The sequence below is a fragment of the Strigops habroptila genome, chromosome 4 (assembly GCF_004027225.2).
Source record: "Strigops habroptila isolate Jane chromosome 4, bStrHab1.2.pri, whole genome shotgun sequence".
Classification (NCBI taxonomy): domain Eukaryota; kingdom Metazoa; phylum Chordata; class Aves; order Psittaciformes; family Psittacidae; genus Strigops; species Strigops habroptila.
Window position 1 is genome coordinate 34,213,433 of NC_046358.1, and position 25,601 is coordinate 34,239,033.

General features: G+C 40.8%; 1 protein-coding gene across 39 annotated transcripts in view; it reads right to left on the minus strand.

Annotated features, from left to right (window-relative positions):
* Positions 1-25,601, minus strand: part of NRXN3 (neurexin 3) — a 997,539-nt gene that overhangs the window by 631,385 nt on the left and 340,553 nt on the right. For 34 of the 39 annotated variants that reach the window (XR_003991147.1, XR_003991145.1, XR_003991143.1 and 31 more), the window contains 2 exons: positions 15,309-15,512; positions 8,832-8,858 (listed from right to left, as the gene is read on the minus strand). Coding sequence is in view for 32 of the 39 variants with exons in the window: in XM_030484282.1 (XP_030340142.1) it covers positions 8,832-8,858; positions 15,309-15,512 (231 nt within the window). In the remaining 7 variants the exon portion in view is untranslated. The remainder of the gene's footprint in view (positions 1-8,831; positions 8,859-15,308; positions 15,513-25,601) is intronic. The other 5 variants (XR_003991148.1, XM_030484277.1, XM_030484256.1 and 2 more) reach the window with 1 other exon arrangement.

Genomic DNA, 25,601 nt, shown 5'->3' on the forward strand with positions numbered 1-25,601 from the left:
TGGCAATTTGACCTCTGATTCATGATCAGGCCTGGGTACTGTGAAATCTACCAAGAGGGAAAAAGCTGTTTTTTCCAAAATGAAGTATACACACATGACTGTTTAATATAGCAACCACTGAAGTGACATAAACAGATGTTTAATTGGGAAAATTACTTCAGAACTTCTCTCAGGCTTTCTAACTTTTCATATTCAGAATGAGAATGTTCAGCGTATTGCATTTTCCACTAGCTAGAAAATGGTTTGTGATGATAAAAAATAAAATCTTCACCACTGATCAAACACATCTGTGGCAACTTGGCCAGGTTCCTTGTGGAATCAAGTCTTCCCATGCATTTTATTCCCTTTGCACAAGAGAAGCAAGAAGTAAACAACTGTTTCCTTGGCCCTGAAACCTCAAGAATCAACTTTTCTTGAGATGACTGTAAGATAAGCAATTAGAAAAGAAGACATCACTGCTGAAAGGTTTGCTAAGGGCAAGTTTCCAGAGAAGTAGCAGCAATGCAAGTTTGCCATATGCATCATACACCAGTGTGCACCAGGTCAACCAAGCAGGACTCTCAGAGAAGGGTTCTTGTTCTCTCTGACTCGCTCTGTCCCTACACAAGCAGTAAATATTTCTAAGGTGCTTCTTTCAGAGGCAGACCGCAAACTTGCAGCTCACCTTTCCCCAGCTCATTTTAGAAAGGCCAATGTTCAAGCACAGAAGCACCGAAGGGTGTTTTTAAACGGAACTTCTATCTTACTGTTCAAGCACCTCTGTGCAATTACAGTTCTTTGCTCCCCCAGAGAATTCATTTATGAGCAGTGCTTTTTGCCAGAGCAACCAGCTTTGCAGTGCAGATTACAGGCAATGTGACAGGGCATGGTGGCAGAAGGACAGTAGCAGTCACTATTGAACTAGGTGGGTGGTGTGAAGACTGTTAAGCGTGGGAAAAAAGCTCCCAGCTGTGGAGAGGCAACTTTTCTCTGTCATTATCAATCCTCTCACTATTCATTTCCAGAAACAGTATCCACCATCTAAGTCCTAATGCAGTCATTGTTTGATTTTAAGATAGTCAACAGCCTGACGTGACTTAATGCTGAAAACAACACATTTAGTGCTGCTACACAGCTCCCTGATATTACCACTCACACAGTGCCTTGTGTAGAAAAAGAAAAATTTATAAGATGAAAAAAGAAATGACCAGATGACACTGTTTCAGTTTGCCTTTGGCCCTCTATTTAACTGTAGTGCAGCAAAAGCATTGCCTTTTTAAGCCCTGTAGCATGATGTCCACAAACTCTGAAGACTATAGTTACTTCCTGAGTGTAACAGGTTTGGGAGGGAGGCAATTTTCTTCATAGCAGACTTCATGGTGCTATGCTTTGGATTTGTTAGCAAAACAGTGTTGATAATACACAGGCTAGGGGAGAATGAGTGAGCAGCTGTGTGGTGCTTAGCCGCCTACAGGAGTTAACCCAGTAAACTGAGGAAAGTGCAAGTGATGACAGCTTATCTGAAAGGAACACAAATCAATTTATACAAAGAAAGTGGCCAAAATAACAAACTGAGAAGTGTACAAGTTTTTCTATCAAAGCCTTTTTTTTATCCCCCAGGCATACTGGCTGAGATCCTGCAAACACTGCAAGACGAAAGGAAGCAAGACATCCTCTTTTCCCCAAACAGACATGAGAAAGGAAGCCTGTATTGTAACAACAGTGGATAAGAGAAACACATTGCTGAGCAGCAACTAGTTAATTCAATGTATCACTAAAACAAAACCCAGCATCACATGATTTCAAAAGGTATCCTACCCACAAACTTCTTCCTAGGTTTACGCACAGCATCTTTCTCCTTGGCAAAAAAATTCCAATCTTTTCATATTTCATGATCTTTGTTATAGCATCCAGAATCCCAGTATTTAATCAGAATTTCTAACATTAAATAATGGGTATCCAGCTTCGTGACTGACAGGGTGATTGATATGGTTGTTTTGACTCTGCCTCCTTCACAACAGTTCTCATTTTAGTTATAATCTTGTGGAAGGGGTCCGTGGCTAAAGGAATTGAAAATTGTGTATATAAAAACATAGAGCACAAAGACAACCCTCCAAGAAGCGGCAAGGAGTCAAGAAAAGCTGCTGGGGCGGGAACGATAGCCAGTAAACTGGCATGGCTATTTTCCAAAAGTGGGTCACTGACTCCTGACAGATGATTGCTGAGTTTCCAAGGTTAGTTTTCTTTCCTGTTAGGTCTCACCACAACAATCTGGGTAAAAATAATGCAGAATATATTCTGCCAAGCTGTGCTCTCAACAGCTCCATCTCTTCAAACTGATGATCTTAGAAGACCTGCTGAAATCTCCCCCAGAGCACTAGAAATCAAGAGTCAGACTAGAGACTTTCAAAGGATGTGACAGTATTAGCTAGCAGATGAAGGCTGACTGCTGCTAACGAAGAGCTAGGGCTAGCTGAAGCCTAGTGAACATGGACTTGTATTTGTAGCCCAGATTTATGGCCCCTAAAATATTCTGGGAAGCAGATATCGCAAACTGCATTTTAGAAGTGCAGAAATTAATTAATTATGCACAGCAAAACTTTCATCTTCGTGGCACTGCCTGGATGAGGAGGATTAAAGACATTGTGGAAAGCTTGTGCTTCTTACACCCAGTGTTCTACACCCAGTAATGCAAATCACTAGGGCCTCTCTACTGGTCACTACCAGTCTATCCAGTACCTGCTGAGCCTGAAGGTTCACTTATTTGGCCTTAACTCTACTGATAAGGTAGCACCCAACATAGCAAGCAGTGCTTCTGCTGATTAGCGTTTCCTTTTCTTTTTCTTTTTAACTATTCAAAGTCTCATTAAAGATGCTCTCTTTGGGTTGTTCTCAGACAAAATTAATCACATCTAAAATACTTACTTCCTCCTAGATCCTAGAGCATGAGTTTCCAGTTTTGTGCCAATTTTCTTTGAATAAAAGAACAAAGTGGATGTTCTGGCAACTAATTACGGAATCTAATCTACAGGAGACATATTGTCTAGAGCAGCAAAGCAGAATAGCTTCTCATATGTGCTTCAGCTTTTGCCTCTTGCTAGATGGAAGATGTCCACAGGGAATCCAGACCCAAAGGGTCTTGTCCTCTCCACTGCAACTGGTAACTGCGTGGACTTAGTCACTCCCTTTTTAAAGCACGCTCAGGAGCATGTAGGGGTATTGAGCAACCTCAGAGTTGAGAGCTTAAGTCAAGAGGTTTTTCACGCTGAGAACTTGGAGTGGACTTGAATCAAGTGAGTCTGAGACAGAATAACTCGTTTTGTAGCAGCTGCCATAGGGAAGAGGAATTTGTTGGGTTATGTGATAAAGCTCGTCTGCAACCCACAAAGGAGCTCAGAAAGCCAACAGGACGAGGGGGAGCCCAAACACTATCTTCTTGGGTTACACTCAGGCCCATCACAGGGACAATCAGCCCACCAGAGACCCATCTGCACAAGCCCAGAGGAGCACAGGGGCACAGTGTCAGGTGGGAACAAATCAAGGACTCCTGAGAAATGAACACTCTGCCTGGGCCTCTCCCAGGACTGTCCCAGCAGAGCCACTTGTCCCAGTGTCCAAGCATGAAACTCATCACTAAGTCATCTGGAACATCTCTTGAGATCACCCTTTGGTCTAAAGGGATTGTTGCCTAGGGTGGGACATATGTGATGCAGGGGAAAAGCAGCTTGGGAACAGACAGACTTATTACAGGATGTTTAGGGGAAAAACCAAAGGCAGAAAAATGGAGGAGTTTAGGTGATTTGGGGAGGAACAAAATCTTATTTTGGGGGAAAAGAGGGGTGAGAGGATATAAAGGACTGGTCATTTGTAAACAGCCAGTTAGAAGGCTTACCTCTGCCTCATCATCACAGTCAGTCCTGTCTTCTTATTAAATTAATTTCTAACTCTTTCCTGGGTGAGGGTTTTCTATTCTGTGTGCATGAGGATGTATGGTGGTCTAAGTGCAGCAACTGGAGTCACACCATGGGTGAGAGGGCCCAAATGTTTGTGCTGCCAAAGACTGGAGTGAGCATGGGTCTGTAAGTAAGTGTGTAATCACTTAGCAAAGTGCCTACCGGGAATACACCCTCAACCTTACGGTGGTTGAACCTGGAAACATGGAGTGGCAGTAGCCTTACTGCTCTCAAACTCTTGGTTCCAACATGCTATGTTCTCCTCTAACAGTTCTTAGTTTACCATCAAACAAAATACCTGGGAGGACTGCTGTTTCAACACCTGAAAGAAGGAAAAGTTTTCCAAAGACAGGCTTGCCTCCCTTCCTTTCTTCTGCATTGCAGCACAGCAGCATGAGGCCAGACCAGCACCCTGAGTCTGAGACTGCTCAAAGGAGAGACCCCTCTCAGTGAGGCTGTACAGATGCTACACACACCAGCTTTGCTTTCACCACTACAATATGACATACTAATGACTCGCCACTTTTCAGGCTGCGCAAGCATTCATTTCTTCCTGATTATGTTTAAATGGAATTGGAAGATACTGGAGTCACAAATATGACGTGTGTGTTTAATCATACCTCTTCACTTTCCAAATAATGTTTTCATATTAGAGTACTATTAAACCTTTATCAAAATGACAGCAACATCACTAGGAATCAGATAAGTGCACTTGGTTTTACAACATTTTGATTAGAGTTAGCACGACTTCCTATTTCCTTATGATGATAAAGGAAAACTTTAAATCTCCCCCAGAGAGTTACACATCATAGGTTTGTATTTTATGTTGTTACAGTGGCACTTACTAAAACAGAACATTAAAGTTGCATTGAATTAAGGCACTAAATACAGTAAGCATGGCAACTGAGAAGGGAGAACTACCTGTCTAGTATCCTAGCTCTCTTCTATTGCCAAAGACCAGTCTAAAGCTCATTGGATCTGAAACAACATACTAACAGTGGGGCCTCACAGAGATACAGGATTAACTAGTAGTGGTTGGGCTGTGATTTTTCCTCCTTTTCCATCTGTGCTTTTAGCAACAGGTATGAGAAGAGGATCAGGATTTGCTGAGGCTGCACAAGTAACATGAAAATAGGTAACAGCTTGTCTGGCATGCTTTAGCAAGAAGAAAAAGCCTCATTATGAAGCAACAAGTGATAAGACAGAAGTATTCACTGTCCCAAAGACAGCTACTTTTGGAAGCTCAAACCTCCCATAAAGGTAGTGTCAAACTATGTGACTCTGACTGTTGACACACCACATAAAGGGTTTGGGAGAAGGATAGAGAACTAGGCCATGAAAAATAATACAACTGGTATCCTACAAAGAACATGAAGTGAAGACACTTCCAAAACCTAGTAAACCTGTAGCACACACAGCCCTGTCCTCTACATTTAATACTGGGTAGAATGCTGAAAATGATCCCCATCCAGACTGATATGAAGTGGGGTCACTGAAAAGGAATAAGGAAACCAAGGACTAGTTCTGAAAAAAAATGAAGAAAAAATCAAAGCTATTTTATTATGACACAAACTATAAAACTATCACACAACTTTGACTTTTTTTAAAGTGAACTATGGATTTCAAGAAACAGTTTACAGGAAACAGACCAAAGAGCTACTCTTCTTTAGGAAATCTTATTTAAAAAAGCAAAAGACAAGTATGCAAAACTCTAAGGGTATTTAGACTATACCTATTTTCCAAATAAACCCAGCCAACAAAATTGTGCTATCCATTATATCTGCATTATGTTGACGAATCATTCAATGCACCTTCACATTTTTGGATCCTGATCTTGGTTGTGCTGATTTTACATTCAGAGGATAAGAGAATTACTACCCAGTTACATATGTCTAGGCAACAGCACTGTTACATCCCTCTAAATTCAAACTCTGTCAGTGCACAGAAACATCAGTTTAGGTATCTTCAAGAGGGAAAGGAAAGGATAAGTATTAAAATAAATACCATTCTAGGAAATTATGTCAGTCTTCCATTTCAGAACTGTGAGGTATGACAGTGATGAGAAACAGACAGAGGGTAAGAAGAAATGAAGTGATGGAAAACAGTATTTTACATCAGATATATGACAACCCAAAGATATGCAATCAAAAACCCCTCCATTCTTTTAGTGAAACTTAGGAGCAAGTATATTGAAAATTAAATGTTTACCCAGGACAATACACTCCTCTCACACAGCATGAGCTCCAGTGCTCGCTGTGGTAAGCTCTTTAACCTACACGTGTTACAAAAGATGCCAAAAGTACAGCTCTGTTTACCTTTAAAACCATGCACCATGTCCCTCTTATTCAGTTAGCAATGGTGACAGCTTGACCTGAAACTCTTCAACTGATTTGGAATCCCATTTGCCAAGTTACTTTAAAACACTTCTGCTCATTTCAACAGACCCTGGCAGGCCCATCTGTATGTGGATAACTCCCTCTGTACAAGTAAATGTCAGTGTGTCAGCAAGAATGGTTACAGTGATACTTGGTCTGCTACTACTTAACTATATTTTATTCATGCAAGAGTATACAGTTTTTCATTAATCAGTTCCCAACAGGTTCCCTTCTAGAAAGAAGAAGAGATGACATGAGTCATTGCAACAGGAAGCAACAGAATAGGGTGTTGGAGTAGGGTTGTTCATTTTCAGCAAAGTATCATAAAAAATAAATTAGGAAAATTCAAAATGATTTAAAATAAATAAATAAATTGAAACCTTCAGAGGAAGACTGTACTTAAAAATGTAACATGCTCAACTATTAAAAATGCATGGAAGCAAAATGATTCAAGATATTTGATGCTTATGGGGAAACTAACAAAAGCACTGGATTCAGACAGTCTTCCCAGTGTTCTGATTATAGGATTCCTTTCCTTCTTCATTTTTTTTTTATGTTTCTCCCAATTAGATCTAGATTCTCATTTGCATGAAAACCAGATCATTGCTCCTTGCTGCTAAAGCTGATTTCTCACCTGAAGATAGTCTTCCACAGCTAAGCCTTTAACAGCCAGCTGTCACCAGAAGTTGAGGATGATGACAATGACATCAGATTGCTGTTCCGTACCAGAGGAACTGATACGGATACTCAGATGACACACATCAACAACACCTATGGTGCAAGCATTTAGACAGAGTTATGGGTGGCTAAGCAGCAAGAGCATATGAACTCTCAGGAAGCAAAAGATCCTGGTTATGTGTAAATGTCCTCAGCACTGCTGAGTAAAAACTGGCAATCTCAGCTAGCAGTGATTCAAGACACTTTTTCCTATTACCTACTCTATCTTGAAATACTTGTTAAAACTTCGAAGAGCAAAAGGAATTCAACAAGAGCTACTGAGCTTTGAGTCATATGGGACTAATCCCACATAGCCCTGGCAATAGGGCTGAAGGCAGCTGCAGTTCTCAATGTTGCGAACTCATGATCAAGCTCCTACAGCATATCAGGGCTCAGAGCTTAAATAATCATACATCAGCCAATGCTTTGGCTTGTCCCATGTTAAAGGCTCCCACGGACCACTTCCCAAGACCAAGAAACTAATTGCTTTCACTTCCCTGCAATGCAGGATGTCAATCAGCTGGCAGTGACCAGGAGGGAAAGCTGATCTATTATCTGTTTATGTGTGGAGTTGGGTTGGTTTTTTTCCCTATTTGCAACCACAGAGAACCCTTTTAATTTTTGCAAATACTGTACATGGCGGGGAAAAAACAAACAACTACTGTTTAACACTACAAACCTACTCTTAGTCCAAAACTATGGCAAAGCTGTGAAGAAACTGCTTTACAACAGGATTCTCTCAGTGCTGCTACAATCGGCTCTGCTACTTACAAGTTCTATGTTGGCTTTTAGGGCTGTAACACACTTCTTTCCACCTTCCTGCTAGCTTAGATGGGGCTCACTGGTGGGCAAAAAGACCACTGCCTGCAGGAAACACATGGATTATATTTGCCTTTTAATCCCTTATAGCATTTCCAAAGGGATGTTTAGCGTTCCATAAATCTTTCCACATAAAATCTAACACAAAGGATCTGCCGATTCAGGAATCTCATTTCATGTAAGATAAGTCTCAAAGCACACTTGCGAGCTAGACAGCTCCATTCTTTGGGAAGTGCTTTTCACTTTGAGACCAACATTGACTTCTACCAGCTCTTTGAAGAACAGAAAGGATTTTGTTTGCTCAATCAGTCTAGAATTGTATATGATCTTTCACTATTATTTTCCACAGATATTTTATAAGCCTTCTTCCCTACTTTTACAGATTGAAAGGGATCTTCAGTGAACCAAAGGTTCAGCTGGAATTTATTATAGAAACCTAAGAGTGGTAAATGCTATAAAGGGTCTCACATAACTCTGATAATATAATCAAAATGTAAGATCTAATTTTCCATTCTTCTATACCCCAATAAAAATGACTTTGAATAAATATCAGGTTAAGTTGTCACCATTCTGAAATAAAGTGAGAGATTGAGTAGGTTTTGTTTTTTTAAATAGACATGCCTTTTTGAAATGGAGAAGTGCATACAGTACCTGTTGTTATTCTTATGTGGTTCTTTAAAAGTTTTCATAAAGACAATAGGTTACCAGTGAAATATAATATCAGCTCATCACGTTCCTCAGGTGCTCTTCTGCAAAGCTATGAAATAACAGTTCATCTCCTCCTTGGAGCAACCTAACACGAAATTTTCACATACGATCACAGCTTCATGACCCACCCAACCCTTCCGTTTCAGAAGATTAATTTTTTAAAGAAAAAAATAAATAAATAAAATAAAATAAACCAAACAGCTTATAAAACAGCAAATAAAATAAAGTTATTTTAATATATATAGAAAGAGAACAAAATGAAACTTGAGGGGAAACTTACTGGCGTTACAGTTTATCCTGATACAGTCTAGATGGGGAAAAATAAATGAAAGATGAAATTGCATCCTTCAAGGTAACAGCTGCAGACATCCAAAAACAATCAGTCCACCCTTCCGGGGACAGACACACGCAAAGAGATGTGGCCATTTTATACTTATACACAGTCTGTACGAGTTCAGGAGTGGGTGTATATGTACAGTATATTCTACATAAATATCTGTTACATAAATATATATATACACACATATATATACACGTATGTATAGAGAAATATACCAGTATACATATATATCCACGTGTTGACACAGAAAGCTATTTTTCTTTTATAGAAACCTATGCAAAGAGTATCTTCTACTCCAGCCCATGATGTGAATTGTAATTAAAAAAATTTGATAATTAAGGCACGAAAAATCTCCTTCAAAACCAAGTCATACTCCAGTGTAATTTTATTTTTTAAAGACCTTTAGCAATTTCTCTAAGAAGCTTGAAGCTCAAAGTCAACCTTTACACTTGGTTTCTTTTGAATTAATTCGTATTGTTATTGCATAAATACACCATCTGTCCAACACAGAATACCTGTAAAATCAGCCTATGAGATTTGTTGGTGCAATATTTAACCCTTTCCAGCTCTCCCAAAGACAGACCCACTTGTCATTCCCCCAATGCCAGCCCAGAACACTTTTTAGTATGTGCACAGACACATTTGACACTGTCCATTCAGGTGAGGAAAGGGTTAATATACAGCCCAGTTGTATCCTATCATAAAATGGCCACTTGCAAACAGCTAACCGCACGAACGCCCAGCCCAGATTTCAGCTAGTTCTGGAGGTTGGGAATAGTTTTTATTTTTGTTTGGCAGGGGGAATAAGGATTTCTTTCAAAGGTCCCCAGACCTGCCAGCTCCTCAGACCCAATCTCATCTTGCTGTCTGAACGCTAAGATTGAATGGGATGCTTGTAACGTTCAGGGAGAAGACGAAATGGGCAGTGAAGTGGCAGATCTGGGAGCCTTTGCTGGCCCTGCTTTGTTCAGAGGTTAGAGGCAGGGGAGGGACAAATAGGGGTACATGGAAAGAAAGAGTTATGCTTGTGGAATCTAATAAATGATAACTAAGAGTCAGCACAGTGAAAACAAGTAGAGGTAGGAGAGTCTGAATTAGAGGGCTTCTGAGCATTGCTTCTCTCATTTAACACACTAATGCTCAGCATATCTCAGGATATGACCCATAAGAGGATCTTTTGTTTACAAATGCCTACTTACAGCCTTGTGAACATCCATTACTCTGGTGTCTGACACAGAGCTATCTTACCAGTGCTATTATGTATCTTGGGCCAAGCTGAACTTCTCTCAGCAAATCAAGGCCAGGAATAACGGCATCATGCTACTGGACACCCTGTCTGGACAACTAAAGCTTTGACCAGCAGGGATGGTCATATTTATTACAGAGATATGGCCCAACAAGAGAGATTATACAGAATGGCAAAGAAATCAAATGCAGTTTGCTGCTTAACTGGACTAATTTTATGCCTACTGAGACAGATGTAGGAGAATTATTTCAGCAGCTGAAACTAAATGCAGTTCTTAAAAAATGAAGGAGGGGAAAGAATAAGAGTCTATAAATGAAAAGCCGTGATGAGCAGGGACACACCAATCAGGAGCAGCATAGCCAGAGAGAGTCTGTTTTCAAGCAGAACTTCTCTTGAGAAAATCTGGGTTTGGTTTTGTGCGATTAGGTTTGTCATGTGTCGTCAACCGCAACAGAAAAGTGGGAGCAAACAGTCCTGGAGCAATTGCTATGATCACCATACAGTGGTGGCTATATCCCTTATAGGAGTTGGGTGGGGTAAGGGGAGCTCTGAAATACATGCTGGGGAACTTCCCACTGTGACCTGACGGAGAGTGAGAGCAATAGCGAGAGAGACTCCTAAGTCTCACTGCAAGCGAGTGAGATCAAGAGAGTTGTTACAGCTGGAAAAACAGGGGAATTTCTTACCTGCTAAACAGTAAGTGTGCTGGAAAGGGAAACATGGCTGGTCCTCAGCAATATTCATCAGAGTTAGAAACTAAAACCAGTATTGTGTTATTGATGTGTGCAGAGGAGTTATGCTTTTTTTTTTTTTGCAGCAGTACCGAAATAGCTACGTGTCCAAGGGCTTATCCTCAGGCTGAGCCACTGACTGGTCCAGATGGAGGAATCAAAGTTTCAAACTGAAAACCAGCGTAGCCCTTATCCTGGCTGCTAGATGTTTATTTCAAAGGACAACAAGAGACCAGGCCACTGAGGGGGTTGCCTTGACAACTACTACAGCGTTATGAGATCTCCAGACTCTGTGAGCATGAAAGCTCTGCAATGCCATGCAATGGGGCGCCAGGCAGAAACACCCAAGTGCACTCCAGAAGAACCAGCTCCCGTACCAAACTTAGTCCAGTTGGGTCAGTGGCAATCCTGCATGGCAGCTAAGGCATGAAAGTGCATCTGCCTGCGCTGCTACACCAGCACCACCATATTCTGCTCAGTACCTTCAAGAACAAGCATAGGGGTTTTTTGGCCATTTCCTTAATTCTGAGCCTTGCCCAAAGCAACCAAAACCGATTTCCAATCATTAATACAAAAATCTGTTTTCCCCCTCTTATATCAGTTTTCAGAAAGGAAGATTTTTTTCCTCTAACTAGTACAACTCTACAAATCTAAAGCAGAGGATGCTTTCCCTGGCAGTTAGGTGCAGGTTTAGCCTGGTCTTTGTGCTCAAAACAGCAGCAGTTTGGGAATTCTGGAATAATTTAAAAAAAACCTGCTTGGGCTTCCTCCTGCACAGTACCAGGGCAATAAGACTTCTGGTAATCACCATCTGGAGCTCTCAACTGTGTTATCAGCTTCTAATGTAATTCAGAAACTGCTTCCTCAGTGCTCAGATATGTTTTCCAGAGCATATCACCTGGAAAATGTGCCAAAGACCCTCTCCTTGCAAAAGATTAAATAGCCACACTGCAATTAGCTGACATAAGGGATTCCTTGTTTGAATGGGGATATCTTTATTAGCAGGCAGAAGACTGAGAAGCCTGTGTTTCTAACCATTTGTATCTTTGTGCCCAAAAAGAGTAATATTTATTTGACATTGCTAAGACCCCTGGCTGTTTTTTCCTTGAATCAGGAAAGCAAGTTACCTTTGCTGTGTGAGGACAGTGGTTGTTCCTTTTGATGAGCATCCACTTGTGGTGATGGAAGAGCACTTTAAGGCAAGACTAGGACAAGGAAAATAATCAGGGCCTCACTGTTTCTAAGCTCACTTCAAGTTATTTTCTATTGGGAAACCAGATGAGGTCCTGTGCACACTCTTCTCCCATGTTATAGTGTGGCTCCTTGCCTCTCTCCTACTTGATTGTGGTCAGACTGTGCACCCACCTGTAACTGGCAGCTGACAAATATTTTTGCATGTCTATGACAAAAAAAAAAAAAAAAAATCAAGGGCCTTTGTATGTACTGATTATAGAAAAGAAATTTATTAACAAGAAACAGCGTGAATGGGCATATACTTGCAGGTCTGAGTGTATGATTTGCACAAAAGGAAATTTGGCATAAAAGTTCACATACATTTAGAATAGAAGAATAGAAAATGTGCCTGCTCTGTTTGTATGTAGGACTGACAAAAGAAACGTTGCATTTTGGAGAGACAAAGATGTCTTTCACACCCTTGAGGAGGTATCTTAGGAAAAGATAGGTGAGAGGGCTGATTACACTTCCTTACCAGAGAACTGACTCAGATTAACAGGGGGCAGGAAGTATTTATTCTAGTCATCAGTGATCTGAAGATAAGCCAAGCCAGGGAGAAAAACCCTGAACTATTTATTCTTTAATACAAGTCAGTGACACTATAGCCTTTCCACTTGTGAATGGGAGTAAAAATGTGAAGGTGCATCTCCCTATCAGACCAGCCATTTCTTTCCCTTTTCGCACACCTTCTCAGCATCAGAAATTATTCCCAAGCATGTTCCAAGCCATGATTTGCTTAATTTCCCTCTCTCTCTCCTTCCACTCTAGACCCATTTCTTCAGGGTGCTTCTCAACAGAAGTGAGATTTGTACCACATTTGCACTTCTAATCTTCACACAACACTCAAACTACCATGAGACGTGCTGTCAACATGCAGAGTGCAGTGCCTTGGGCACTCACACAGGAAAGGTCTGGAACAACTTCCTTTCTCCTCTTCCTTAGAGAATTATTCATCACTGCTCTTCCTTTCCCTCCTGCCTTCTACAGCAAGCATCCAGCTACCCATGCCCACCCTGCCTGCTGTATGATGTTTCTATCCCCTGTTTCGTTTGGACACTGAGGGCGGAGGAGGTGAGTGGGATATGCCAGCCCCTGCAGGCTGCTCTATGCGCTCTGTTCTCAGGGCTGTTTGCTGTGCGGGCCGCAGGCTTCAGGCCTTTGAAGGGTTGAATACCATCTTTTGATTTACCATGGCTGATGGGGTATGGGAAAGCTTTACAACTGAAACACACACAAGATCTTAAAAAAAAAAAAAAAAAAAGAAAAGAAAAAAGAAATAAAAAGAAAAAACAACATAGGAAAGACCTCAATAACCACACAAATGATAATAAGTAATCAAATGGAATAGATCAAAGAAGAGACAGCTCTTAGTAATAGTATTAAATGACTTGTAAGAAAAGCACAATGAGATAACTCACCACTCAAAACAGTCTTTGTTTGTACACATCTGTCAAGGGTTAGACACTTAGGGGGATGCTGACATGTAGCTAGTCAGCACCGAGCATACTCAGGTCTTCAGAGGTGGTGCTGATGACTGTTTCTCACTGGTAAGGGGATTTTGGCAAGGTCAGATAATGAAGTACTGGTTCTTGTTTGTGACATTTTGACTACGAACAGTCTCCTTAAAGAGTTAGATGTGACTTACAGTAAACAACTGAAAATGAATGGCTCTGGTAAGGGTCATTCCTCCTCAAATTCTGTTTCTTCTTCCTTTTTGATAAAGTCAAGAGATATATCTGACAGCTTTATAAATCTGAAGAGAGGAGAGGTGAAGCACAATCTAGCTTCCAACAGCCTAAACTGCTCTTCTTTTCAGGTGGGCATAGAAGGAGAGTGCTGACAGGTTTTCACTCATGCAGCCTGTAGTCACTTTTGGGGGAGTATTCAACCTCACAAAAGTTTCCAGCTGAAAAGCTGGCAGATCTGGCACCCAAATTGCTTCAGTCCCTGCAACTAACACAAAAATAACCTTCAGTTAACACAGGGTTCAGTTTACAGATTTTGTTCCTGTGTTAAACCACCAATGACACATGTCTTTCCAAGCATGTGTAGACCATAAGTTAATTCTGTAGCCATGTCTTTTAGATGCCAGGCAGTAAGAGTTAACATTCCACCTCCAGGCTAGATGATGATGTAACAGACCCCAGTGAGTGTTAAAAGTGACCAGTGCCAATCTTGCACTTTCAAAGCCAAAAAGACACACAAAGTTTCTACAAAAAAGCTAGTTCCAGAGGAAAATTGCTGGACAACATATCACCCAGGTGAGGATTAGAAACCCTAAAATCACCACTCAAGCTCATCTATGGTGCAATAAGACCTTGCACTGACTCAGAAGTTCTTCTTAGTTATATTTCAGGATTCACATGAAGCAACAAGTTGCTTCACTGAAAAGTGAAAGAAAGCTTTAACTCATATTTGCATTTTTTAAAAATGTTTATATTTGTCATTCAGTACAATATTTAAAGACTGGCAAGAAAACAGATTGACGCTAATCTAATAGCACATTTACTCCCAATTTTTTTTTATTGTTGTTATTGTTGGACTTGTTTCTAATTGTCTTGTTTATTATTTTCTGGGAAAGTGTAACTCTAAGGAGACAGAACACAACCCTTTGGGACGGTGAGGGGGGGTGCACTTTTACTATTGTTGTCTTTAGTTTAATAAAGACACAAATAAAAAAAACCCCAAGCTTTTTTAGTAGAGGCTGAAATAAACAGCAGCTAGAAAATAGAAATAATTAGAAAATTAGTAAAATAGACCAAGTTGCATCAAATTCTACCAAATTATGTAAAGAGCATGGGATTCACAGGCCTTCTGCTTGACACCATATCCATTTTGCTTCCCTCCCATGTTTAGCTTTGACTGTTTTGAGTGATGATGGAGGAATGAGGGATGTAACTGATCAAAAGATGGACCAAGCAGCATGTCTCACACAGAGCTCACCAGTCCCAGACCAAGAAAGGAAACTTAAAAACTTAAATACTTAAAAACCAACACTGTTCATAACGGAGAACTGACAGCAAATCTTCATGCAGCAATGCAGAAGAGAATTTCTCTCCGCAAGAGAACATCATTATGAAGATCTCAGCAGTTATTTCAGAAATCGATCCAATCAAACCAACAGAAATTAAACAGAATTATTAAAAAAACATTAATCACAAGCCCAAAATAACAGTGAAGGGGCAGTGGAAGGTTTTTATACGATACCTAAATTGACCATAAGTTTGACACGGCCACCGTCCAGCTCCAAGCGCAGAGTGTCAGCAGAGTCTCGTGAGGTGGTTGCCATCAACAGCCCATAAGCACGCTGGGACATGAAACGGAAGGACACATCTTCTGCTTCTGTATGCATGACCATAGGCATGATGATCTTCATATACATGCTGCCATCATAGCTCAAGATAGAGGCCTCTGCAAGGAATTAGCAAACAAATACAAAAAATTAAAGGAAGTTACACCTCTGCAATCTTCACTCCTGAAGAACCCTGACATCCATCAGGGCACTGTGCTTGCAGAAACCATACCACTTGCCACAGAAAGGTTTGTAACTGAGGAAAACCACAGTAACTCTTTAACTGCATTAGGCAACCCCATGTGGCAAGTATGAGCAGCAAAGAAAGATACTGTATTCACTACAACTGGAGGTAGCAGTACCCATGGAGACACAATCCCTAAAGACAAGTGTGTTAGCATAGGGCCCTTTTGTGATAATGAGCTGATGAAACCTCCATTTTTCACATCTTCCAGAATATGCAATCTCTTCTATTAGTCCAGCCTTCCCTAGCATTAGCTGTAATGACTACTTAAAATAATGTCTACAACACTTCTACTAGCACATGTAGTCTTGCCTTTGAAGGCTCAGAGTTCCTATTTCTGGTACTTTAAAGAGATGTTGCTTATTTAGAGAGGAATTCCATTCCATTGCTAGCACTTTAAAGAAAAAACAACTGTATGAAGCAAGTTTCCTAGCAGGTCTTTTCTGTGGCGTATTGAAGGCACGGACTCAGGTCGGTGAGGATGCTGAGACAAACTTTATTACAATCAAGCCCTTTTTATACCCTCATTCGGTACTTTCCTAACATGCCCGGGCATGCCATGCTTAATCCCATTGGATTCTGTGAAAATCCTGTAGGTTAAACACATGTACAATAGTCCAATCACAATGCTGATCACGTGCTGTTCATGCGGCAACAGTTCAGTCTTCTTTCTTCACATTTGGCTTTCAATTAAAATTCCTTGTTACACTCCCTATTTTTCAACATCCTGGCCTATCTGTTTCCCAAGGCTTATTTGGTATCAGGGCCTCATAGCTTGTATTTCAGAGTGTTACTCAAGCTCATCATGCAGATCCCATTGCCTTCACCTCCCACACTTTTCTACATCAGATTCTGCTGTTTTGTGATTTTATATTTTTCTCCTCCTTACTAACAACTGCTATTAGTACAGCTCTGCTGGCACAACCAATGCACTGCAATGCAAATGAAGAAAGGAACAAACCAAACTGCACTGCAAGTTTAAGTGTCATTCAAACACAGGAAAAATCAGGAGATGGAGGCACAATGAAAGCCAGGAGGTGGGGCAAAAAAAAAAAAAAAAAAAAAAAGAAAAAAGAAAAAAAGAAAACAGCAAGGAAAGAAATAAAGAAATTGTATTTTTCTATCATCACTGAGGATGTCAAAGAAAATGGTAAGTTCAGCTGAGGAAAGGAGTTATAGTACTTAACATTCTCTATTTGTTCAGGGTCTTGCCTGCAGAAACTGATATTGTCCTCTAAGGGAGTAGAATTGAAGTCTTGTGATAGAACTGCAGCAACCACTACAACATGATAATCATTGTTTTAGCGCAGGAATATGTTCCAAAACATTTTTATCCACAAATTTACAAATCTACATAAATACATAAATATATTAATGCATGAATGAGAACATCCCTTCTCCCTACAGCCTAAATGTTAGATGCTAGAGTAGGGTAGGTGGATGGGAAACTGAGGAACAGCCATATGTCCATGCTGGAAAGGACTCATGGCTGGCTCCACAATGGCCAGTAACAGAACTGCAGTGTGTAATAAATATGCAAATGAGGTGATAAATAAGGATATAAGTATCAAGCTGATAAAGTGACAGAGGAGACCTGCATATGGTTACAAAATGTTTGGTGGGGATCACTGTGGTTGTGCTAGTGCAGCGACCCACTGCACTAATAGTTGGTGTGCAGCACCTCTCTGGTGATGGGACATACAAACCTAAAACTTTTCTGGAAGCGCTATTAAAATAACATGGCTGTGAACAGCATCCCTGTTTTCTTAGCTGCACTCCCCACACACTGCCATGGTCTGTACACACAAAGCTCTCTACATGCAACACCCACTCAGCCATACAGACACCTTCTGGGTACCAGCTGTCAGTGCTGCCCTGGGGACTCACATCTTTGCTTAGGCAAGAAACAGAGAAGGAAAGAAAGCTGCTTTTTCAAGGTGGAAGAATTGTTTCTTCTTCTCAAAGCACAATTCTCTTCCCCCTCACGTCTGCACCTCCCACTTGTCACCCACAGCTGCAAGCTGGAACTAAATGTACTGTATATTATACCTACACTCAAAGGCAATGTGTGTGTACACACAAACCTTCCTTGCTCTCTTTCCACCCTCTCTCTCTGTGGATTGTATTAGAAAATGCAGTCAAGCATGAAATGGCTCTTTTGACGCCTTCAGTTCAGATGTGCCTTGCATGAAAGAGTTGCTTGCCCTAGCACCTGAAGAAGGGGGTCGGAAGATCAGGACTACAAGTGGGAGTAGCTGACACAAGTGCCCCAGCTCTGCTGCTTCCTTCTCCATAGCACCACACAACAGGTTCTTTGGGAACAGAAAGTTTGGAAAGTTTTTCTGCAGACATTAGAAGATAACAAACCAAAAGTGTTGTAACAATAAGTCTCTTCCCTTCAACAAGAATTCGTGCCCTTCGTCTCCACTGATCCCACTGCCAGAAAATTACTGTCCTTAGACAAGAAATCCCAACCGTTATTATTATACTTTCATAATAATGACCTGAAGAACACCCAGAATTGCTGAAGATAAAAGTCTAGACAGTGTTTAAACTGACATCCCACAGTAGCCTAGATCAGATATTACTGTGCCTTCTTTGGACAGTCTGTTACAAACAGGGAGCAATGAATCCTTACAACAATTAAGCAAATAAAATTAAATAGCCTGGAACAGTTGAAACAGCCTCTGCATAACCACAGCAGATTAAAAGTTTCTGTTCTTGTGTGTGCCCTCTGCTGACCTGAGCTTGGCCCAGCCCAGACCGCTTATGCACTTGACATCTTTTTAAAACAAAGAGATTTCATTCTCACTTTGCAAGCCTTCATCATCTGGAGTATCTGGGAGCTTTTTCAGCACATCTCCTTGCAAGAAGACCATTCCCTGCAGCTATGAAAACATCCCTTCAGAGGAGGGTATTGCCTAGTAGCAGTCATACAAATAAAATCTATCTCCTTGTCCAGACAGTTAGTGCCCAAAATTCAAGGAAGGCATGTTACAGCTAAGCAACACATACAGCAAATCTGCTCAGGGTTGAATGCAACATGGCCACAACTAGGTGACCTCAGCCTCCTAGGCACCTGTGCTGGTGACTTCTACCTGAATACAGGCATCCATTTGACTGTCCTCGGCCATCTGCAGCAATGGGACTATAATCCTTTTGTTCAGCACCATAAATACAGGCAGCAGGACAGCCAGTTACCCAAGTTTAAAATACATGTACATTGCTTCCACCCTTCTACTTTTAGCTATTGTGCTTGGATGTCTCAGACATGCATAGGAGCAATGGGTGAAGCCATGTTTCAGAGACGGACAGATCTGTACAGACAAAAAGAACCAGAGTGGCATTTATTTGTGATCCCAAAGCCAGAAGCTTCATTGCCATTAGCTTGGAGATGGGAAGAGGAAGAAACCAGGTGCTGATTCAAAACCGCCCTGACATAAAGCCAAAGAACTGTGAAAATCAATATGTTATTAGGAGCAATTAGCTTCCAAGTCTTGTGCTCTGAGACCCTGCCAGCTTTAATTTTACACTTAGCATCCAAAAGAGCAATTCACTGCTGCTTCCCCACAGGGCTCTGCATAAACCTCCTGGGGAGACAGCAACAGGCATATTCTTAGAATACAGACAGAAAAATATTCAAGACCTCTTCATGCTCTTTCTCTGCTTCCTAAACCTCTCTCTTGTATTAATCTCCATTCTTCCCCTCTTTCCTTTCTTCCCTCTTTTTTTTCCTGTAGTCTCCTGTTCTTCCCTGGGGTCTCTTTCCCCTGCCTCCTAGACTACAATATAGCTTTCTTCCTGAAATTTCCAGAAAGATGACAATGTAAAAAGTAGGAAAAAACATCTACCCTTCATGAAAAGTTTAGCTGAAGTCACCAATGGCAGCAGTTCAGGGAAAAAAAGTATGCTCTAGCTACATTTGTGATAGTCAGCTACAGCTACCTGCTCCCACCGAGCAGAGCTTCCAGAGACAAGTGCCACCAACTGGAAAGGCACAGGACACCTGGAAAGGAGCAAGAGTGGAAAACAGGTTAAAAACCACCAGGGAATACAGACCAAATGCTTCCATGAAAATATTTCTTGCCAGAGTTCAAATACCTTTAAAGAAAAAGTGCCAAAGCTGTGGCTCCATAAACAAGAAAAACCTTTCCTGTAGGCATTACACAGCACACCTCTTTCCCTCCCATATCCACTAGCAGGCACATGGCTATAAATAAATACAGTGCTAATTTTCTGAAAAATCAAAATTATACTTAAACAAACAAACAAACAAAAAAAAAAAACAACAACCCCTGGGGGGAAAAAAGTGAAAAAAAAGTGACAGAAAGGGCCTAAGAAAAAAATAAAAATCCTCATTCCTGTCCAAGTGGATTCCATACAGATGAGTTTCAACAACAGAAGTCTCTCAAGTCATTTGGGAAGCCCAAATATAATCACCCAGACTGAAATCTGACTAGCACCCAGGAGACAATGCTCCTTTTTCTGGTGGCAAAAAAGCTGTGGGAACTTTAAGTGCTCACAAGTGGTTACAATCTTGCACGTCACCCAGCAGGACAGGAGCTGGGAGCTGTGGGGGTCCCCACGCCAGGCCTGTCCTACACCCCCAAGGAGGTGAGCACAACAGAGCTGCAGATGGTGGCCAGGTCCAACCAAGAGCCTAGGAAACATCTTGGCAATGAGGCAGGTCCAAGGTCAGGCCAGGACTAAGATGTGGCCCTGGCTGTGAGCAGGATGGGGGAGCCCTGGGGACTTCACAGGGCCTGTCATGCCCTAAAGACCCTGGGGATGTGAAGCCAGCGGTACCATGCTCTGGCACCGCTTCTTGCTGACCCAGAAAAAAAGTTCATTTTTATGTATGTGCTATGACACCTTTTTCAGCAAACTGGATCTTCCCTGGATGTCTCCCATATACATGCCACAGGGTCTCACCTTACTTAGCCTGCCAAGTAGGAAAAAGCAACTCAAAGGGATGTAAATGTAATTCCCTAGCATTGAACACAATTACATTTACAAACTTAATTCTCCCTAGAGAGCACAAAACCCTCTTTAAACACCCACTTGTAAGTATGGGGTTTATTAGTCTAGCAAAATACCCTGCAAATAATATCACTAATCAGCCACCAAAAGGTATACAGTGGTAGTAAGGACAAAGCTATTCTGGTTTAAAGATCTCAGCCTGACAAGATATCAATAGCATTATCATCAGTTGTTATGTACTGGAAACTCATGAAGATAAAACAGTTAAAATTTTGGACACATACAATGACAGAAATGTAAAGAACCTAGTCTGGTTTTGCCACTGCTTAATCTCCCTCACAGACTAAAGTATTTTTGCAACATCAATTCCAGTTTTTCTTTGCTTCAAATTAAAGTGATGCCTTTCTTCCTTATTCCTGGTGGATATACAGCTGCTTTATAAAAGTTCCTTTGTACCCTGAAGCCCAGCATACCATTACCCCAGCTCCTTCGCTCTGCTCTAGACTAAGTAAACCCCTTCTGTTCAACTTCTCCTAACTTCTATTTCATAAAACCTGCCTCTTTTGCTCCTCACCTCTGGCTTCTCTCTGATTTGTATACTACTTTCTTAAATTCAAATGCTCCAATTTGAATAGCGTACATCAGTTAAGATCAAACAGGCACTAAAAGTAGCATAATTACATAAGACACCCTTATCAGTACAATGTGTACAAAACAATTCCAAATGAGCAGCAAACGAGAGAGATAACAGAGCTAGCTTCAAGGCATTCATCAAATTTTCATGGATGCAAGAATACTGGCGGAGCAGTAATAATAACTGTCACTTATAAGGCCAGTGCTGTAGACAAAAATTGCTAGCAGATGTTGACACAGGCCGGATGACATCCAGATGAATATTTTTCAAATACATATTTTCAAACCCTTCCAAAATTTATTTTGTAACATGATTTAAAACACTTCATTATTTTTAACATACATTTAAGTCAGAAAACAGCCCAGAATTACAGGTTGGTTCACATAAAATAAGAAATTCCTGAAATGCAAACCACACCTATTAACTAGAAAGTCAAAACAGAATAAATACCCTGCTCACTATTTCCTTTATCTATCTTATCTTATATACCTTATCCGTCCTATCTTACATACTTCCTACACATTTCCTTTGTGGTTTTTCCAAATACAAGCAGAAACATCAAATTACTGCATAAAAGATTACTGACACAAAATAGAAGACATAGAAAAATCTAGGCAAAGGCGAACGAAGAGCCCCAAGCAATACATCTGTATGAAAGTGCAGGTTTCAGTGCAAGTACTATAATGTCCTTTCTCAAAAAAACCCAAAACAAAACAAAACCCAAACCAGCTTGATTAATGAAGTTTCAACATTGAAATGACTTTGTTTATGAATGGAAGCAATTCTGATTTTTCATCAGAATTACAAAAATTCTTTTTTTTAATCCAAAATTAACATCTTGGTTTTTTTAAGAGGTTATATAACACCAAAATCCCAAAAACCAGTCCTAAGAACTTTCAGCTCAAAGTGGGCAAAATCTCAAGGAATTAGTTAAAACTGTGAAACTTCCACCACTGTAAGAAAAAATAGCACCAGATTTTTTATTATCTACAACAAAAGCTTCAATGGAGGCCTAGAGAAGGCACATTAGGATCCAGGATCCCAAATCTTCCTCCATTAATAAACGTCACAAACCTTAGCACTCTGGACTCTAGCTTTGTTTAACTTCTGCAATGAACCAACTTTTCAGCTCCCAAGTGGCTACCCTGCAAAAAAGTATGTACCAGTTTCCAACAGCATCAGGCTCCTCCCGTTGTCACCACACACAAAAGGGGGCAAGTTACTTAAAGAGTGTTGTCAGGTTGGGGGTTACAAGGAAAAAAAAAAGGTGGGGGGCCTTTAATCCAGAATGAAAGGTAAATGTTAGCTAATAAACTTCGCATCTCTTTTCTTCAGGCTGTAATCACAAAATCGGAACTAGGGAGGAGCTGTAAGAGCATTGAGTAGCACAGTGGAAATATTTGCAGAGGAAACTGTAGCTTGTAAATGTTATTGCTAGCCCTGGGAGGTGACCAGCGAGGCTATATGCCATACTGAAGCTTGGCAGAGACATAGAGGAATCAAGGAGCACGTGGGCTCTTCAAAATTACTCCAAATGTCACTCTAACATTTACAGAACTGTGTACAACTATTTATGAAGAAATCTCTGGCAAGGCTAAGGGTAGAATTGTTCCTCAAAGCCAAGGAGTGTAATGGGGAAGGCATGGGGAAATCTGTTACTAAAATGATAGTCAGAGTTTGCATTACATGGGTGATACAATTTAGAAAGTTATGTGACTTTTGTTTAGTTTGAACATCTCTGAAACCTCTTTATGGCACTGTCAAGCTCCATGAAGCATATGATCGCTGTCTTCTCAGTAGTGTTCTCTAAGAAAGAGGATTACAGCTAAAATGGCATTTGGCTCATCTCAGAGGTGTAGAGCGAAAAAAAAAAAAAAAACAGGCAGCAGACACAATTTGCAGCAAGGAAAATTCCAGAAAATTGTAAGGAAGAAATTATACAACTCCGGTAGCCACACACTGCAACAGAAATGCTGCAGAAAGTCCACCCCTGGAGATTTTAAAAATTCAACTGGATAATGCCTTTAACAACTAATTCTGCTCTTGAAGTTGGCCCCACTTGGAGCAGGTAGTTGGGACAGAGACTTCCAGAGATCCCTTTCAGTCATGACTGTTCTATGACAAGTGCCAGAATGCACCAATTTAACTAGATATTGCACTATTTCACAGGCATCATCTTATATCTGCAAGTTCCTAATGATCTAAGATGGAAAAGATTCTGTCTTGTGAGTTATCAGATTAATGGGAACACGCTGCTTACAGCATGCTGTCAAGATTGAAGAAAGAACATTCAAAACTTTGCTCTCGTACAGACACTATATATCCTTGGGCAAAATCTTTACCCCTGCTGAATCACCTCAGAACAATTACAGTTAGTAACCAAACATATTATGGCACTACTAGCACATACAAATCTTGCGCTTTCAGTCGTTTTCTCCCACAAGCCAGGATGCTCTAACTGAACTGGTATGTCACACACTGCCAACATCTCCTAGTGGCTCCTGACCCTCAGGTGAAAACTGAAAGGTTTCCAACGGTGGCTCTCAGCAGTAAAATTTGCATTAGTTCCCCCAATTTCCAGGAGATGAGGGCTCTGGTATAAAATCCACAGATGTAGGAAAGCTACTAAAAGGCAGTTATCACCAGCCTATCATCTTCGGAAAGCAAGGCTGTCATGTGAACTATATTCATAACCTTGTGTTATGCAAAATAGCCTTCCCTCAGTTCTGTTTTTTGAATACTGGGGAAAAAAAAACCCAAACAGTAACTCATATTGCTTGACATATTTTCAATTGTCATATTGTCATATTGCCTGTTGGTTTAAGGAAGGTTCACAGCATGGACAACCCTCAGTTTCCTTTTCTTCCTTTTTCTCATCTGACAGCCCCAAAACCCTGAATTATGTCTAGTCCTGGAAGAGGTGCTTTAATAGGCCAGGGAGTAGAGGGAAAACATGGCTCTACAAACTCTAGGGTAAACTTGTCCACAAAAATCACAGGTAAACCACTAGTATTTTTGAAAAAAGCAACCATTCTTCAACCCAGGAAACCTCTGATTTAGGAGGAGGCCAGAAGCAAGAGACTTCTGATAAGTCTCTCTACACTGAAAAGAAGTAGGCAGAGGAGCTGGTTAACTGCAACCAGTGTAAGGCAAGCAGCTTCATGGAAATGGGAGTATCACCACACTCACAAAGGCTGGCAAAAAGGTCATCCTTCGGGGCAGCCTGATACAACAGAGCAGGTAGTAATGAGGAGGGTAACATACATGCTGTGGACAACTACAGGATAATATGTAATATGGGGTTTCGGACTACAACTTCCAAACTTAAAAATTGAAGGTATACTCAGCTTAGTTTGTGATACTAGGATCAGGGGGGAGGTCCTTTCAGAGCCTTTTCTTCTGCTATTGCAGAGCTGCTGCTTTCCCTAAAAACATTTGCAAAACCAGTAATCCCAGGGTAACATTTGCCTGAGAGCAACACACAGTCAGTGCAGCACAGGCCATGCAGAAATACTGACACTGATTTCCAGTCATTCCACAGGCTGTCTAGTCCTAATGAAGTCATCAGCAGAGATGCAATGGCCAGGGCTGCTCACCCAGCTAATTGCAACCACTGTCCAAGTACTGTAACCGTGAAAAAGAGGAAAAGAGAAGCAGAAACTAGTAGTTGGCATGGGATGGCAGTTGATATTGCCAAGATCATGAAGGCTGAAGCAAAAGATACATGTTCAAGCCTGTAAATTTCATTAGCTGATAAAAGACATCAAGTCCTACTTTCAAATAATAGGTACTGCCTTTTGAAAACATGATTGTCCTGCAGACCAAATTCCACTATATGGCTCCGGTACCTGTAAAGAAAGGTACCTGAAAAAAAGGGAATTTCAGACAAGAAAGGAATAAAAAAAAAAATATTGCCATACATGTTTAGTGCTTCTGTACTAATAATGACCCAAATTACCCACAATTTCCTTGTTTAGGCAATTTAAAAAATGTCCACCAGCTGTCCCTGTCTGACTTCGAACATGAACAAGTGCAGTTTCTCACTTACAAAATCAGTATCTCTTGGTAAGGACAGAGTTAGCAATTCATAGACCAAAACACTATTTATCATTATGCAGAATCCTAGTTAAGCTCCCACAAGCCTTTATCAAATGCCGAAGACTGTGGTGCATAGACTAGCATTCAATGGACAGGTTTACACACAAACGCAGCCAGCCCAAACCCTCCTTCCAAAACTCAAAGATTTATATTCATGGAGAATAAAGCTCCATCAATCCTTTTCTTCTTCTCTGAGCTCCAAGAGCCTCCAATGATTTTGATGGGAATTGTAAAAGATAATAAACCCTTCTT